At 51.0% G+C, this 12925-nt stretch overlaps 5 protein-coding genes across 5 annotated transcripts; 3 read left to right on the forward strand and 2 right to left on the reverse strand.

The window, feature by feature from the left end:
• Positions 1-323: 323 nt before the first annotated feature.
• N0V89_010578 (uncharacterized protein) lies at positions 324-2580 on the forward strand (the record flags this gene model as incomplete). The annotated part of the gene is made up of 3 exons (XM_056219320.1): positions 324-821; positions 867-1653; positions 2051-2580. The coding sequence occupies 3 exons, from the start codon at positions 324-326 to the stop codon at positions 2578-2580; spliced, it is 1815 nt and encodes a 604-aa protein (XP_056066447.1).
• Positions 2581-2691: 111 nt separating this feature from the next.
• N0V89_010579 (uncharacterized protein) lies at positions 2692-4710 on the forward strand (the record flags this gene model as incomplete). Its single annotated transcript, XM_056219321.1, has 1 exon — positions 2692-4710. The coding sequence occupies one exon, from the start codon at positions 2692-2694 to the stop codon at positions 4708-4710; it is 2019 nt and encodes a 672-aa protein (XP_056066448.1).
• Positions 4711-5859: 1149 nt separating this feature from the next.
• N0V89_010580 (uncharacterized protein) lies at positions 5860-7417 on the reverse strand (the record flags this gene model as incomplete). The annotated part of the gene is made up of 7 exons (XM_056219322.1): positions 5860-6129; positions 6176-6260; positions 6314-6441; positions 6496-6507; positions 6562-7041; positions 7104-7183; positions 7231-7417. 7 exons carry the CDS (start codon positions 7415-7417, stop codon positions 5860-5862), a joined length of 1242 nt encoding a protein of 413 aa, XP_056066449.1.
• A 391-nt stretch (positions 7418-7808) lies between these two features.
• On the reverse strand, positions 7809-9161 carry N0V89_010581 (uncharacterized protein; the record flags this gene model as incomplete). The annotated part of the gene is made up of 1 exon (XM_056219323.1): positions 7809-9161. One exon carries the CDS (start codon positions 9159-9161, stop codon positions 7809-7811), a length of 1353 nt encoding a protein of 450 aa, XP_056066450.1.
• Positions 9162-11688: 2527 nt separating this feature from the next.
• On the forward strand, positions 11689-12869 carry N0V89_010582 (uncharacterized protein; the record flags this gene model as incomplete). The annotated part of the gene is made up of 2 exons (XM_056219324.1): positions 11689-12027; positions 12090-12869. 2 exons carry the CDS (start codon positions 11689-11691, stop codon positions 12867-12869), a joined length of 1119 nt encoding a protein of 372 aa, XP_056066451.1.
• Positions 12870-12925: the final 56 nt, after the last annotated feature.

Here is a 12925-nt window from a genome sequence, read left to right on the forward strand (position 1 = left end):
CTGCGACGATTTAGATCTTCCCAGGTCTATCCACGTGTAGGTTGCATCTTGGGGACAAGCATCTTGGCTACGACATCACAGGGCGTGGCATTGTGTGTTGGTGATGCTTTTGTTGCATGTTTCGTAGAGGAGAGGAGTCCCTGGCAAACAGCAAGCGAATTTCCTATTGGGGAACGCTGACTCGCTGCTGCGGCTTCTGTGAACCGAGGCATGTACCCCAGCTCGTTTCTTTCTCATCTACATGCACGTACTTCCCACAATGTTACTCAACATCACTGAGCCACCTGGCAAATATAAGCGAAGAGGTTGAGTACTGTTCTGCCATGCCGTCCGACAAGAAAACAACGACGGTCAACGATGGACCGCCCTGGAGTGAGCCGTCGTGGCTCACTCTTCCGTCGCCCTACTACAACGACTCGCACAGAATCTTGCGCGACACGTTGCGCGCTTATTACGACAGCAATGTCAAACCCTATATGCTAGATTGGGAGGAACAGGGCGACGTTCCGGACCAAGTAAGGCTAGAGCATGCGCGTACCGGTCACCCGTTTGCAGACGTCCCAGAGCCGTATAGACCAGCGGATATTCCAGGGCCAGCGGGCATACCAGTAAAAGACCTAGACGTGTTTCACCTCATGGTCATGACCGATGAAGGAAGTCGCATTGAGGGAGGCGTGGGTACGGCAATGGCAGGTGGATCTATCATCGGGGTGCCACCAATCGTGCACTACGGGACAGAGGAGCAAAAGAAGAAGTGGCTTCCAGGCCTATTTAGTTGGGAAACATCTTTCTGTCTGGGCATCACAGAGCCAAGTGGTGGTGTGAGTGCTTAATTTGCATAGTTTCAACTCGCTAATAGCAAGCAGTCGGATGTCGCCAACATCCAAACCACGGCCGTGAAGAGCAAGGACGGCAGCCATTACGTTGTAAATGGCTACAAGAAGTGGATTACCGGTATGCCATGGGCGACACATATGACCACGGCCGTGCGTACCGGGGGCGATGGCGCGAAAGGCATCTCCGTTCTTGTCATTCCCGCCTCCTCGCAAGGTTTCTCTCATCGTCGCATACCGAACAGTGGCCAGAAGGCTGGCGGTGCCAGCTTCGTTGAGCTAGACAACGTATACGTTCCTGTAGAGAATTTGATTGGCAAGGAAAATGAAGGCTTCCGCATCATCATGAAGAACTTCAACAAGGAGCGATTCATCATGTCAGTTGGTTGCAATCGCAAAGCACGCACCTGCCTCTCCCATTCCTTTGAATACGCAGTCAAGCGACATACCTTCGGGAAACCCCTCATTTCCAATCAAATCATCTCTCACAAGCTGGCCACGCTCGGACGGTATGTGGAATCACATTGGGCTTGGCTTGAACAAATTGCATATCAGATTCAACAATCGCCGCTCGGATGGCAGGATCCGGAGATCGCGGGACAGATTGCACTGTCCAAGGTGCACGGCGGGCGTATTCTAGAGATGGCAAATCGCGAGGCGCAGCAGATTTTCGGGGGTGCGGGATATCAGAAAGGTGGTCCAGGAGCAGTGGTGGAACAGATCAGTCGGGATCTGAGGATGATGGTTGTTGGCGGTGGTAGTGAAGAAATTATTGCCGATCTAGCTGTGAGGCAGGAAACAGCGCTTGCTAGGAAGAGGGGTTGGAAGCTTTGAGCGTGCGTTGAGTGTATGTTCAAGTGCTAGAAGGATGCACCCCGCATTGGCGTCCATGCAGCTAAAGTGCTCAATACTTATATCTTGTGCATGCTGGACACTCGACCGGTATAACACGAAGGTCGAACTTCCGTCACGCGTTGAGGTCGAGGTTACACTGCATCAGGCAGGCTTGGGTTGCAGGGAAGGAAAGATCGACGAAACACAGCTTCCTAATGCAGAAGCTAGGTTGGCGCTACCACTGTCCATAACCCTCCGTGCCTCCCTGGAACCTTCGCAAAACAAAAATGCGAATTCCAAAAACAACCCGACATTGAGTATTGCTACGATGCGGTGTTTCTTTCTATCGAGCTTGTTTTCGCTTGCATCGCTACTAACATCAGTCGCTAATGGGTCCCTATTCAAAGATGCGCCTGGACACACCGCCGTCATACCATCGTGGAAAGTCCAATCATCTTCCGAAGTCGGCAATGATGTGACTAAGCTCTCTGCACCGGATCTTGATGTATCCGACTGGTACTCCATTGGATCCAGAGGCACGTTGATGGCATCATTACTCGAGAACAGTGTCTACCACGAAAACAATCTCTTCTATTCAACACAATTGGAAAATGTAGACCATACGCAATTTCAAGTACCATGGTTCTACCGCGCCGAGATCGACTTCCTCTCCGGAAATACGAGCGTCGGCAATTACTTTCAGCTCAAGACGCACGGCATCTCGTCGCGGGCAGACATCTACCTCAATGGTGCGCTCATTGCAAACAAAACCGTGCAAGCTGGTGCATACACAGGCTTGACGTATGACATTGCGACCAAAGTGAAGCCAGGGAACAACGTGCTACTAATACGGATCTATCCTACGGATTACAACCGCGATTTTGCGCTGGGCTTCGTTGACTGGAATCCTTAACCGCCCGATAATGGTACCGGTGTATGGCGCGATGTTGAGGTCAAGAAGACTGGAAAGCTTTCCTTCTCTGGGACTCCGAGACTGACCACACAGCTTGACGGAAATATTCAGATGAAGGCGGATGTGAGCAACTGGGCCAACGAGGGCACTTCGGCGCACGTTCATTGCAAGGTTTTCGACCCTCAAGATAAAGAGTTGACTGTCGGGAGCCTCAACACCAGTGTCACTTTAGCCGCGAAGTCGGCGCAACAAATTTCATTCAAGTTCAAGGTTGCCAACCCTCTCACTTGGTGGCCAGCACAGTGGGGCCAACAGCCTCTGTACAAAATTTCTTGCTACCTGTCGATAGGATCCCAGCTTTCAGATTCCACGCCTAAAGTACGCTTCGGCATTCGCACTATTACGTCTACTTTGAACAAATACAATGACACCACGTTCTTCGTTAATGGAAAGCCTTTTCAGGTCATCGGCGCTGGCTACACCTCAGATATCTTCCTTCGTTTCGATGAGCGCAAACTGCGCGCACAGTTCCAGTACGTACTCGACATGGGTCTCAACACTGTACGTCTTGAAGGCAAACAAGAACATCCACGCCTATACGAACTCGCAGATGAGATGGGCATCATGATCATGGCTGGCTGGGAATGCTGTGACAAGTGGGAAGGCTGGTCGTACAACGATGAGGGGTCTGGCGAAAAGTGGGAAGACGCCGACTACGCCATCGCGAATAATTCCATGCGCCACGAAGCAGAGCTGATGCAGCACCATCCGTCACTCCTAGCTTTCCTGGTTGGTTCCGATTTCTGGCCTGATGATCGTGCAGTGCGTATATATGTCGATGCTCTCCGAGCATTCGACTGGGACGTTCCCGTTATAGCCTCGGCAAGCCAGCGAGGGTACCCGTCTATCTTAGGAAACGGTGGCATGAAGATGGATGGCCCGTATGACTGGGTACCGCCCAATTACTGGTACACAGATCAACTCGGTGCCGCTTTTGGCTTCGGCTCCGAACTGGGCGCTGGCGTAGGCACACCTGAACTCAACTCGTTGACACGCTTCCTCGATCCCTACGACTGTGCAGATCTCTGGAAGAATCCTAATAAGGGGCTTTATCACATGAGCACTAACGTATCCTCCTTCTACACCCGCGAGATCTACAACGACGCGCTATGGGCGCGCTATGGTGCTCCAACATCACTTGAGAATTACCTGCTGAAAGCGCAGTTGATGGACTACGAAGCCACGCGCGCGGAGTTTGAAGCGTATGCTGCGAAGTGGACTGCCGAACAGCCTGCTACAGGGCTGATATACTGGATGTTGAACAACGCGTGGCCCTCATTACACTGGAATCTCTTCGATTACTACCTGCATCCCGGTGGCTCGTATTTCGGCACCAAAGTTGGTAGTCGCCAGCAGCATATAGCCTACGACTACCTCGCGCGTTCTGTCTACCTGATCAACCGCTCCCTGTCGTCCCTTGGTCCTTGTACCGTCGATGTTGAATTGCTCGATCTCAATGGTACAACGATCAGCAATACTACGACGACCACTCAACTCTCACCAAACAACAGCACTCAGCTGTTCGAGGTTGAGAATATCGATAAGATCAGGGATGTAGCCTTATTGAAACTAGTACTCAAGAGAGAGGAGAAGGTCCTCTCAAGAAATATATACCACCTCACACCCGAACCCGACACCCTCGACTTCGACAACTCGACTTGGTACCATACCCCCGTGACTAGATACGCTGATTTCCGCGCCCTCGGAAAGCTACCTCAGGCTGATTTGTCGGCCAAGGCCTTCGTAACGAAGGTCAACCCCAACGAAATCAGTGCCAGGATCACGCTACAGAATAGAGCCAATATACCGGCCGTGTTTGTTCGGCTGAATTTAGTGCAAACAAAGCATGACCCGTATTCATATCAAGAAGGACTCATAGAAGTCACACCAGTCAAGTGGAGCGATAATTACGTCACTCTGTGGCCGGAGGAAGTCTTGGAGTTGGAAGTCGACTTTCCATCCAGCAATGGCATAGGGTCGGACTGGGCGACGATAGTGGAGATCGAGGGGCTGAATGTGGGGAAGCAGAAGATCGGAGTCAGTATCAGGGCTGGTGGAAAGGAGGAGTAGACGAACCTTTATGGGTTTCGGTGGTGAGGTGTGAACGTAGAGGGTAGGTGGGGATGTAGGATGGAACAATAGCGTGCAATCGTTTTGACAAGTCTATCTTGAATTAATTTGGTGTCTAGGAATACAGCTACAATACGATGGAGCCTAGTATATCAAAGCTACATGTACCACGCACAGAACGGCTTCGTTTATTTCAGGGTTTCAAAAGTCCGCCCATCTTCGAGCAACATTATGTTTCGGTGGCCATTCTATCGAGATTGGCTCAGATTCGTTTATACCACACAAAAGAAACAATATCCAGCCTCCTTCTCTAACTTAAAGAGTGCCCCTCCAGTCTACAAATCGTCCAGACGACGGACTTCACAAGTCGAACGCTTCCCCAGGTCAAAAGAACCCGGCATCGCGAGGAGCTTCCGGACTCCTTTTCTGTGGCTGCTCCGAAACTACTGGATTTGTAGATCCTGGTAGTTCTGCATTCACTTGTGCCCCCGCACTCGGTAATTCAACAGGCATCGTGTATGTCGCATGCTCTTTGAACGGCTGAGGTTGGTCAGGAGGAGATGGGTAGTATGCCTGTGGATGCGCATAGCCACCCTGTTGGGCATACGGTGGTGGAGAGTATGTATCTCTGTAGAAAGAGCTTGAGATGCCGTGCCATGGAGTTGATGGAGGAGGCGAGCTTGGCCGCGAATATGGCGATGGTTGAGAGATGGTAGTGTCCAGGGTGACGTTACGTGATAACGGTGAGACGCCTGTAGTGTTTTGCGCCGTCGAGGGACTGTTGATACTGGGTGTTGAAGCTGGAACGGCGTTGTCTGCTTCTTTTTGTGCACGCTTCCTGCGGCGAAGACAAAGCAATACGACGACAATTATACAACCGAGCGCAACTATGCCGCCGATAGTTCCACCTGCTATTGCGCCGGGATTTGTTCTTTTGGCCTTGGGCTCAGACGTTGGCTGACTGGTCGTTGAGCTTGTAGGTATGGCTCTCGTCGCTGTCCGTTCTTTGCCAATAAAGCTCGTCGCGAGGTACACTGACAGATCTTTCGCCTCTGCATCCCAGCCCATCACTGGCGCTGTTGCAGTAGCATGTCCATCAGTGCTACAATGGTTAGAATGATTACCATGCGTGCAATACCAGTGAAGCACTTACTCGCCACCAATCTTCTCCACGAGCTGGTCAGGCACACGATACCCTGTAATATTGTCCAAGGGCGCGTGCCACCATGTATCGAGTTCCACGTTCTCCTGTCCCAGTAACAAAGCATGCTGTCCGCCGATCTTTGGAACGTCACAGTCCGAAATCGAGCTGTTGGTGAAATCGCCGCCGATGATCATCATCTGATTGCCGTTGAAGACGTCACACGACGACCGGCCTCTGCCTCCAGGGAAAGTGGCCCATTGTGGCGTTGGCCATATCTAGATACATCAGCCTGGCCTCGTGTCTTGATCTACTATGACTAACCAGGGTCCATTGGAATGAGGGTATTGACAATACGTATAGATCACCGAGGCCGGCCCCGTCCGATCCAAGCCCACCGAAGAGGTAGCTTTGACGTGTCAGTGTCGGCGCTTCCATCCGAGTTGCTATTGAATCACTTACATGTTATAGGAGGATTGATCCTCCGCCCAGACGACGCCGGCACAGAAACCGCGTCTTGCTTTAGGTACGTCTCCAGTGGCCGTTTGAGTGTACCACCTGCTATTGGCGAGGTCAAAAAGATGGACGTTCTGATCTAGTCAGTGTCTTGAACAATGCCTAGACGAATGTTGATTAGTACTCACACGCATGTTTGCCTAGCAGTTTCTTAGCATCCCTTGACAACAATGAAACCATACAAGGGAACTTACATAGGTAATTTCACCACCAGTGCTATTTGTCTCCACGCCACCGAAGTAATCTAGCATCCCTCCTTCGGAAGCAGGGATATAATGAAGTGATCCTTCAGCCCGACGTGTCTGATCCCAAGTATTGTTGTTCCACCGACGAGTGTTCATATCATACGATATCAAATTATTCAGCATGAAGTCACCGCCGCGCCAGCTGGAGTCCGACTTCTCCGTCAGGTACCCTCCATAGTAGTATGCAACACCCTCGTCCGTCACCGTACCGGCGCCGAAAGCCGGCCAATTGATGCTGGCCTGCGATGCATCGGATGCAGAACGATTCCAAGTATTATAGATGGTGTCGTAGAACCACAGTGTAAACCCTTGCGTATCTCGTGTTCGAAGGTCATCGGTACTCGGATATTCGCCTCCGAAGAGGTAGAAGAGTTTGTTCGCCGTGTCCGGCCAGAGGACGCCGCCGCTCACCGAGGGGACAGTTGCTTCCTTGAGCCTGTTAGATTTGTTCTATTGAGGAATGATTGGAAACTTCTTCATAGTGAGCATACCTTCGTCAGGTTCGCATGCTGGTACGGGAACGCTAGGTCATTCTTGACATCCGCAGTGTCCTCCCACAGGAGCCAAGTGTCTATGCTGGTCAGCAAAATTTGATCAGAGCGAGCGTAATAACCATACTTTGTTCCGGTACACTGTCGTTACTCTTGCTGCCGCCATAGTAAACCATGCCTCCATCGATGTACAATTTTGAGTCGATTACACATGTTTGCTGTCTGTGTCGTCGACAGAAGTCGTCCACCGGGTCCTTGATGTTTTGCTGCGCGGCTGCTACAGCCAACACAGCACTGATAAGTGCGTATATCATGGCTCTATGTCTTGAACGTACGACTGCGTGATGTGGGAGAAGCTGATGGGGCGAGGTGCTTTGAACTACCTGTTGATCAGAAGCCACATTACCGCGCCAAGCGGTCCAGGCAGGCACTGCTTGCTTTTGTCTGTGCTCGAAGCTACCATTGTTCCCTTGGTGATCGGTGGCGGATCCCTTTGTTGGTGTGGCTTGCAGCGATCGTGATGCGGGGCTTTGATCATCAACATGTATAGCCTGATATAACTCACATCAGTCATGCGAGCACGGGGTGACTAGTTCATATCGATTAAACATTTCATTAAGTATTGAGACCTTTAGTCGTGAGACTCTATATGTACCCCAACATGTTCTATTACATCGTGAACGATAACAGCGCTTGTCTAAGCATCTAGCAGTAGGACGCAGTCGTCGCCTCTGTAATAACACCTTCGTTGATAAGATCGATGTATGACCAGTATTCTCGCTGTGTTCCTTCGCCATCAACAGCAGTGGTAGAGTAGCTCACTGCAGTCCAGAAAGCACCTCCAGAGTTGTATTTCTGCCACGCGTACCGTTGAGTGTCAAAGATTTGCTTGCGACTGGGAAGGGTGTTGTTGTACATTGTCTGCAGTGACCACTCTCCAATGAACACGGGGAACGTCTTCTCTCCAGCAATGTACGCCGCTTGTCCGCATACCGCAGGGTTGACGTAGGCAGAGTAAGTCCCAGCTGCAGCAAAGTAGTAGACGTGCGAGTCGATGACAAGGTTTGTAGAGCTATCATAGAACGGTTCCCAATAGCTAGCACCCTTGAAGTTGTCTTGCAGCATAAGTGGAATGCGCTTGTCGATCTTAGCAATCCTCTGGAAGCAGCCGTCAATGTAGGTGTTGATCCAGTTCGTTGCATTTACCGAAAGACCATCCGCCGTACCGAATCCGGAAAGATTATCGGATGCTTCGTTGATAGGCGCAAGAGTGAAAGCATTGATGTGCCCGCTGGCCTTCATGAAACTCAGGACCGCGTCGATGGCTTGGAAAGAGTACTCTAGGTTCGTAGCGTTGTAAAACCATGCATCATGTCCAAGGGCTTCACCGATATCGAGGTTGTTGACGCCACCAGGAAGTGAGTGGAGACCAATGATGATGTGCATGCCGTACTTTTCAACCGCATACTGCACGATTGTCTTGAGATAAGCCTGCTGCCTCCCGTGGTAGAGTGCTGATCCAGGGACATTGACCCATGCAGCGTATGTGGTGGGGATTCTCAAGGTGTTGACGCCAACGCTTGCGAGCTTGTCGATTGTGGTGGTATTCAGGAATGAAGCATATCGCGCTTCAAAGATTGGACCACAATTGGATCCAAGAGTCAGGCATAGATTCCATTCATCAGGAGCCGCAGAGCCTCCAACTTGGTCCCACCAGATGGGATCGTGGGTCTTCTCCTTCTCTAACCATCCACCCAAGTTGACACCGTTCGCTTTGAACGTCTTCCAGTTGATGAAGTTTCCTCCATTGGTTCCTTTGGGCCAGTTGATGTTATGGGCAAAGCGATTCCAGCTCCACTTGACTGGAGGGAAGGTGAATGGACATTTGTTGTGGTAGTTGAGTGTGGGACCATGTTTGTTGCCATCTTGACGAACTCGTATTCCGAGGGAAGATAGTATTTTGTCAAGGTCAAGCCAACCAATGGCTGGCTCTGGAGTTGGAGCAGCTGCGACACCACCGGCGAGAAGGGCCGCTGTAGCGACGATCGAGAAGCGCATGGCGGTAGTAAACTGAATTGTGCGAAAGGATGCGTAGTACAAAATTGAAGATCAAGGAGTCAAGAGCCTCTATATAGCCACCACATCACATCTTTTCCATGTCATCCGTATTCGAATTACCTATCTCGGTAATCACAGGCATCTCGCAGCCGAAGGCTCTGGCACTGGTCATGGTTCACTCCAGCCTTTCCCCTTGGGTGTACCGATGTATTGGGACGACAGGCGTAGACGAGCTGTAGCTCATCGAGATTCTTCTATTATGAGATTTCCCCTTGCAAGATCACCGTACGACAGGGCCACCCTGGGCAGATCCAGTCGTAGCACTGGAGCAGTATTCAGAAATTTTTGTTGATGTGCAGATGGACACGAGTCAGCGTCCAGTCCGGGAAATCCGAAACGGCCCGGGTTTTCCAGAGACCATCTAGGCTTGGACAGTGTGGGTACTCGATAAGCTTTCAAGTCACCCACGTGCTCGGCCGCTTGATACGGAGAATTAAACCTCGCCGAGGATCGTCGTGCTCATAGACTGAATCAACATGCCATAAAAAAAGTTCGGACACGTCAATGTCTTCGTGCAACATATCTCTTGACCTTGCAACGCATTTATCGCGTGAGTAATGCGTCATCGATGGTGACGTAGAGCGCAGAGACATGTCTTTGTGGAGCATCCAGCCGACCACAAGGAGATTGGAGTCCTGTGCCTGGCCTATCCATGCCATGCACGTGGGCGTCCTGACCATCACCGAATCCGGGGACAAGGATTTGGATGTCTCGAAACGATCCCCCATCTGGGAAGCTTGAATTCGCTTCTGCGTTTTGCGATCGCTACTTTAGCGCATGAATGAATGCTACTGTGATTCATCATTAGTAAGGCCATAGCGTGGTAGAGTTGGGCGAGATGGATCTCAACGGGCCAACTCCGAAGTGGAATTGCACGCCGAACGTAGGTCTGCTGCTACTATCGTAAGCGTAGACGTTTACAGCGCTGTTCGTCTTTCTCCCTTGCGAGTCATTATGAGTGCATGGCTGTTATGGTTAGCGATAGTTACACGTTGAGATGGACATGCCGCAAATGGACAGAAAGAAGCTTCAAGTTCCTTTTTCGGACGGCACTGAGGCTAGCGTAGGTAGCGTGAGGTACCCGCAAGCTAGAGGCAATTATCTCCGATAGCTTTGCTGCCAAATTTGCTTCGGCCGATTTCAACAGCCTCGTACCCCCCACTATCAGGGCTAGAAGAGGCTGGATCTTTACATACCGGCGATGGCGCAGGCTAGATGGGCAAGCTCAAGAAACTCTGCCCGTTATGGGGAAACGTCGGTGGCTCTCCAAGTAGAACTACACCAAATTCGGCGATAAGATAAGGACTGCAAATTGGATGATTTCCTAAAGTAGGGGACGTAGAGGTGACCGTACTTAGCAAGGTACCGAATTTCTGATTTAGTACCAGAGGCTGTAATCATAGGTGTGTTATGCGAAAACTACGTCGCAAGTAAACGGAGAGGAAGCAGAGGCAAATCGGCGTAGCATTACCTTTGGGTTTTCCGGCTCGCAGAAACACTCGTTTGTGTAGAGTGTCCAACCCAGACGCATTCTAACCCAACCTATCCAGAGCACAAACGTGTGTTGGCCGGCCTCTTAACGGAAGCGTATCATGGCAACATTAATTCCTATGTCTGGTAAAACATACAACGGCTGCTTCAATCCGGTAGATGGAAGTGTGCGGAGATACTCGACGCCATACCCAAACGAGGTGAATTCGAGCTGTTCCGCGAGCTTAGGCGAAAACGGGAAATAGATATGGGGCAGATCCAAGCGCGATTCCTAAACGAAACGCATCTGGCCAGATACGCAACAGCCTCAGGGACATAGGACAATGTGTACATCTCGTCCCCAGCATAAATCTAGTCAGCCCTCACTAGATTTAGGGCCCTGGGATAGTGAAGGGTCCTATCGAGTTAGCACTGCATAATCGAGAACGGCCGGCAATGGCGACTAACTTACGCTACTTATCGGCCAGTTGCTCGGAGTTGAGGGCGGGGTACGAATTCCGCGCGCTCCGCGGGCAGCAGCCCACATACAGATCGCCGCTGGACCGACTGTCGCTAGTCACGAGGTAAAAAGCTTAACTCCACTGGCAATGGGATCAGTCGCGCCGAGGTAGGGCATACTGGCCTCAAGACCAGTCCAAGGTGAGGGAAGAGGTTATAGTATACCTTCAGAATTACTGAATCAGTGATGGCATACAGACCCCTAATCATGGCCCCTCGCTCGGGGTCAAATTGTGGTTCGCAGTTTGTTGCCTTTCTAAGTTAAGTTATCCCGGTGACGTTAATGAACTCACCCCTGGTACGTCCAAACCGACCACACAGGAGCTACTTCCTGTATGATAGGTAAGTGCCATCTTGACCTATATCTAGACTCCTCTTCATCTAATCTACAACTTTATCAGATCTCAACTTTCGAGACTACCTGCAACCAAACGATCTACTCTAATCTTTATTGTTACCACAAGAAAATCAGGTCACAATGATCGAAGCACAGTCTGCGTATAACCAGACACCCGCCTATTCCACAGTCCACCAGGCAGTCGAGCAGCTCGTTCAAGAGCCTCCCGTCCCGCCCTTCGACCCGGCAATTCATCTGAACTTCCAGCCTCCTCACAAACGGTACACCTTCACCGAGCTCGGACTGCCTGTTCCAAAGGGTGTACCAGACCTCTGCTATACAGAGCCCTTCCAACTTTTCTCTGAGGAGGGTGTCCGAATGCTCCGACGAGAGGTATTCCGCCGATCCTTTCTCGATAAATATATGCATTCCTGGGAGCGAGCACCATGCATCATCACCGGATTCTCGCTTGATGATGAAGTAAGTGACCTTCATAATCATCCCGAACTCCGAGAATCCTAGATAATAAGCTTACGCCTTAGGACGCAACATTCATCAGACAAGCTATGACACATCCTGTCACCCAAGCAGCGGTCAACTTCGCTTTCGGTGCCGAACTTAAATTCCGAAACGGACTCAACGACGTGGGATACGTGAACGTGCAGCTCGGTTCGGGGGGGTTAAACGGCGTTTATGAGCTCGGCGAAACACCATCCAAACCACTTCCGGCGGGGGAGAAGATCAGCGTTTCTGAGTATGATGATGTCCCGATCGACGCGTGGCACAAGGATCACACGCCTGTTGTCCTCGTATTGATGTTAAGTGATACATCCACCATGGTAGGAGGCGAGACAGCCGTTCGCATGGGTGATGGGAAAGTCATTAACGCCGCAGGAGCTGCAATGGGCGCAGGCGTGATGATGGCAGGTGCGTACCTCGAACATGCAGCGCTGCGGGCAAGTAACTGTTCGGAGCGGGTGAGCATGGTGAACAGCTACTGCTTTGCGGATCCGAATGCGGACGATACCGGTTATTCTTTGTCGAGTGCGCATTATACTCGTGACAGCCATGCGATGACCCGAAATCTGTTCATGGAGCAAAAGCTTACGAAACTAAGAGATCGGTGTGATGCTGCCCTGCAGCGGGTTCAGGACAGGAGACGGAAGGGGGAGGATCCGGATAGGGAGGAAATCGAGGGCTGGATCAAGGTGCAGATTGACTTTCTGAAGCATACCGGATGGGAGACCTTTCACCGTATTCCAGACTATGTTCACAAGGAGAGGCCGGAGGATGCTCTGAAGAACTACCTTACAGATACATAGCCTAAAAGATGCTGTTTGTACGTAAGCCGTTCCTGGTCGTCAGACCAGAAGATGTA

Source organism: Didymosphaeria variabile (genome assembly GCF_027946475.1).
Source record: "Didymosphaeria variabile strain IMI 356815 chromosome Unknown scaffold_8, whole genome shotgun sequence".
In the NCBI taxonomy this organism is placed as follows: Eukaryota; Fungi; Ascomycota; class Dothideomycetes; order Pleosporales; family Didymosphaeriaceae; genus Didymosphaeria; species Didymosphaeria variabile.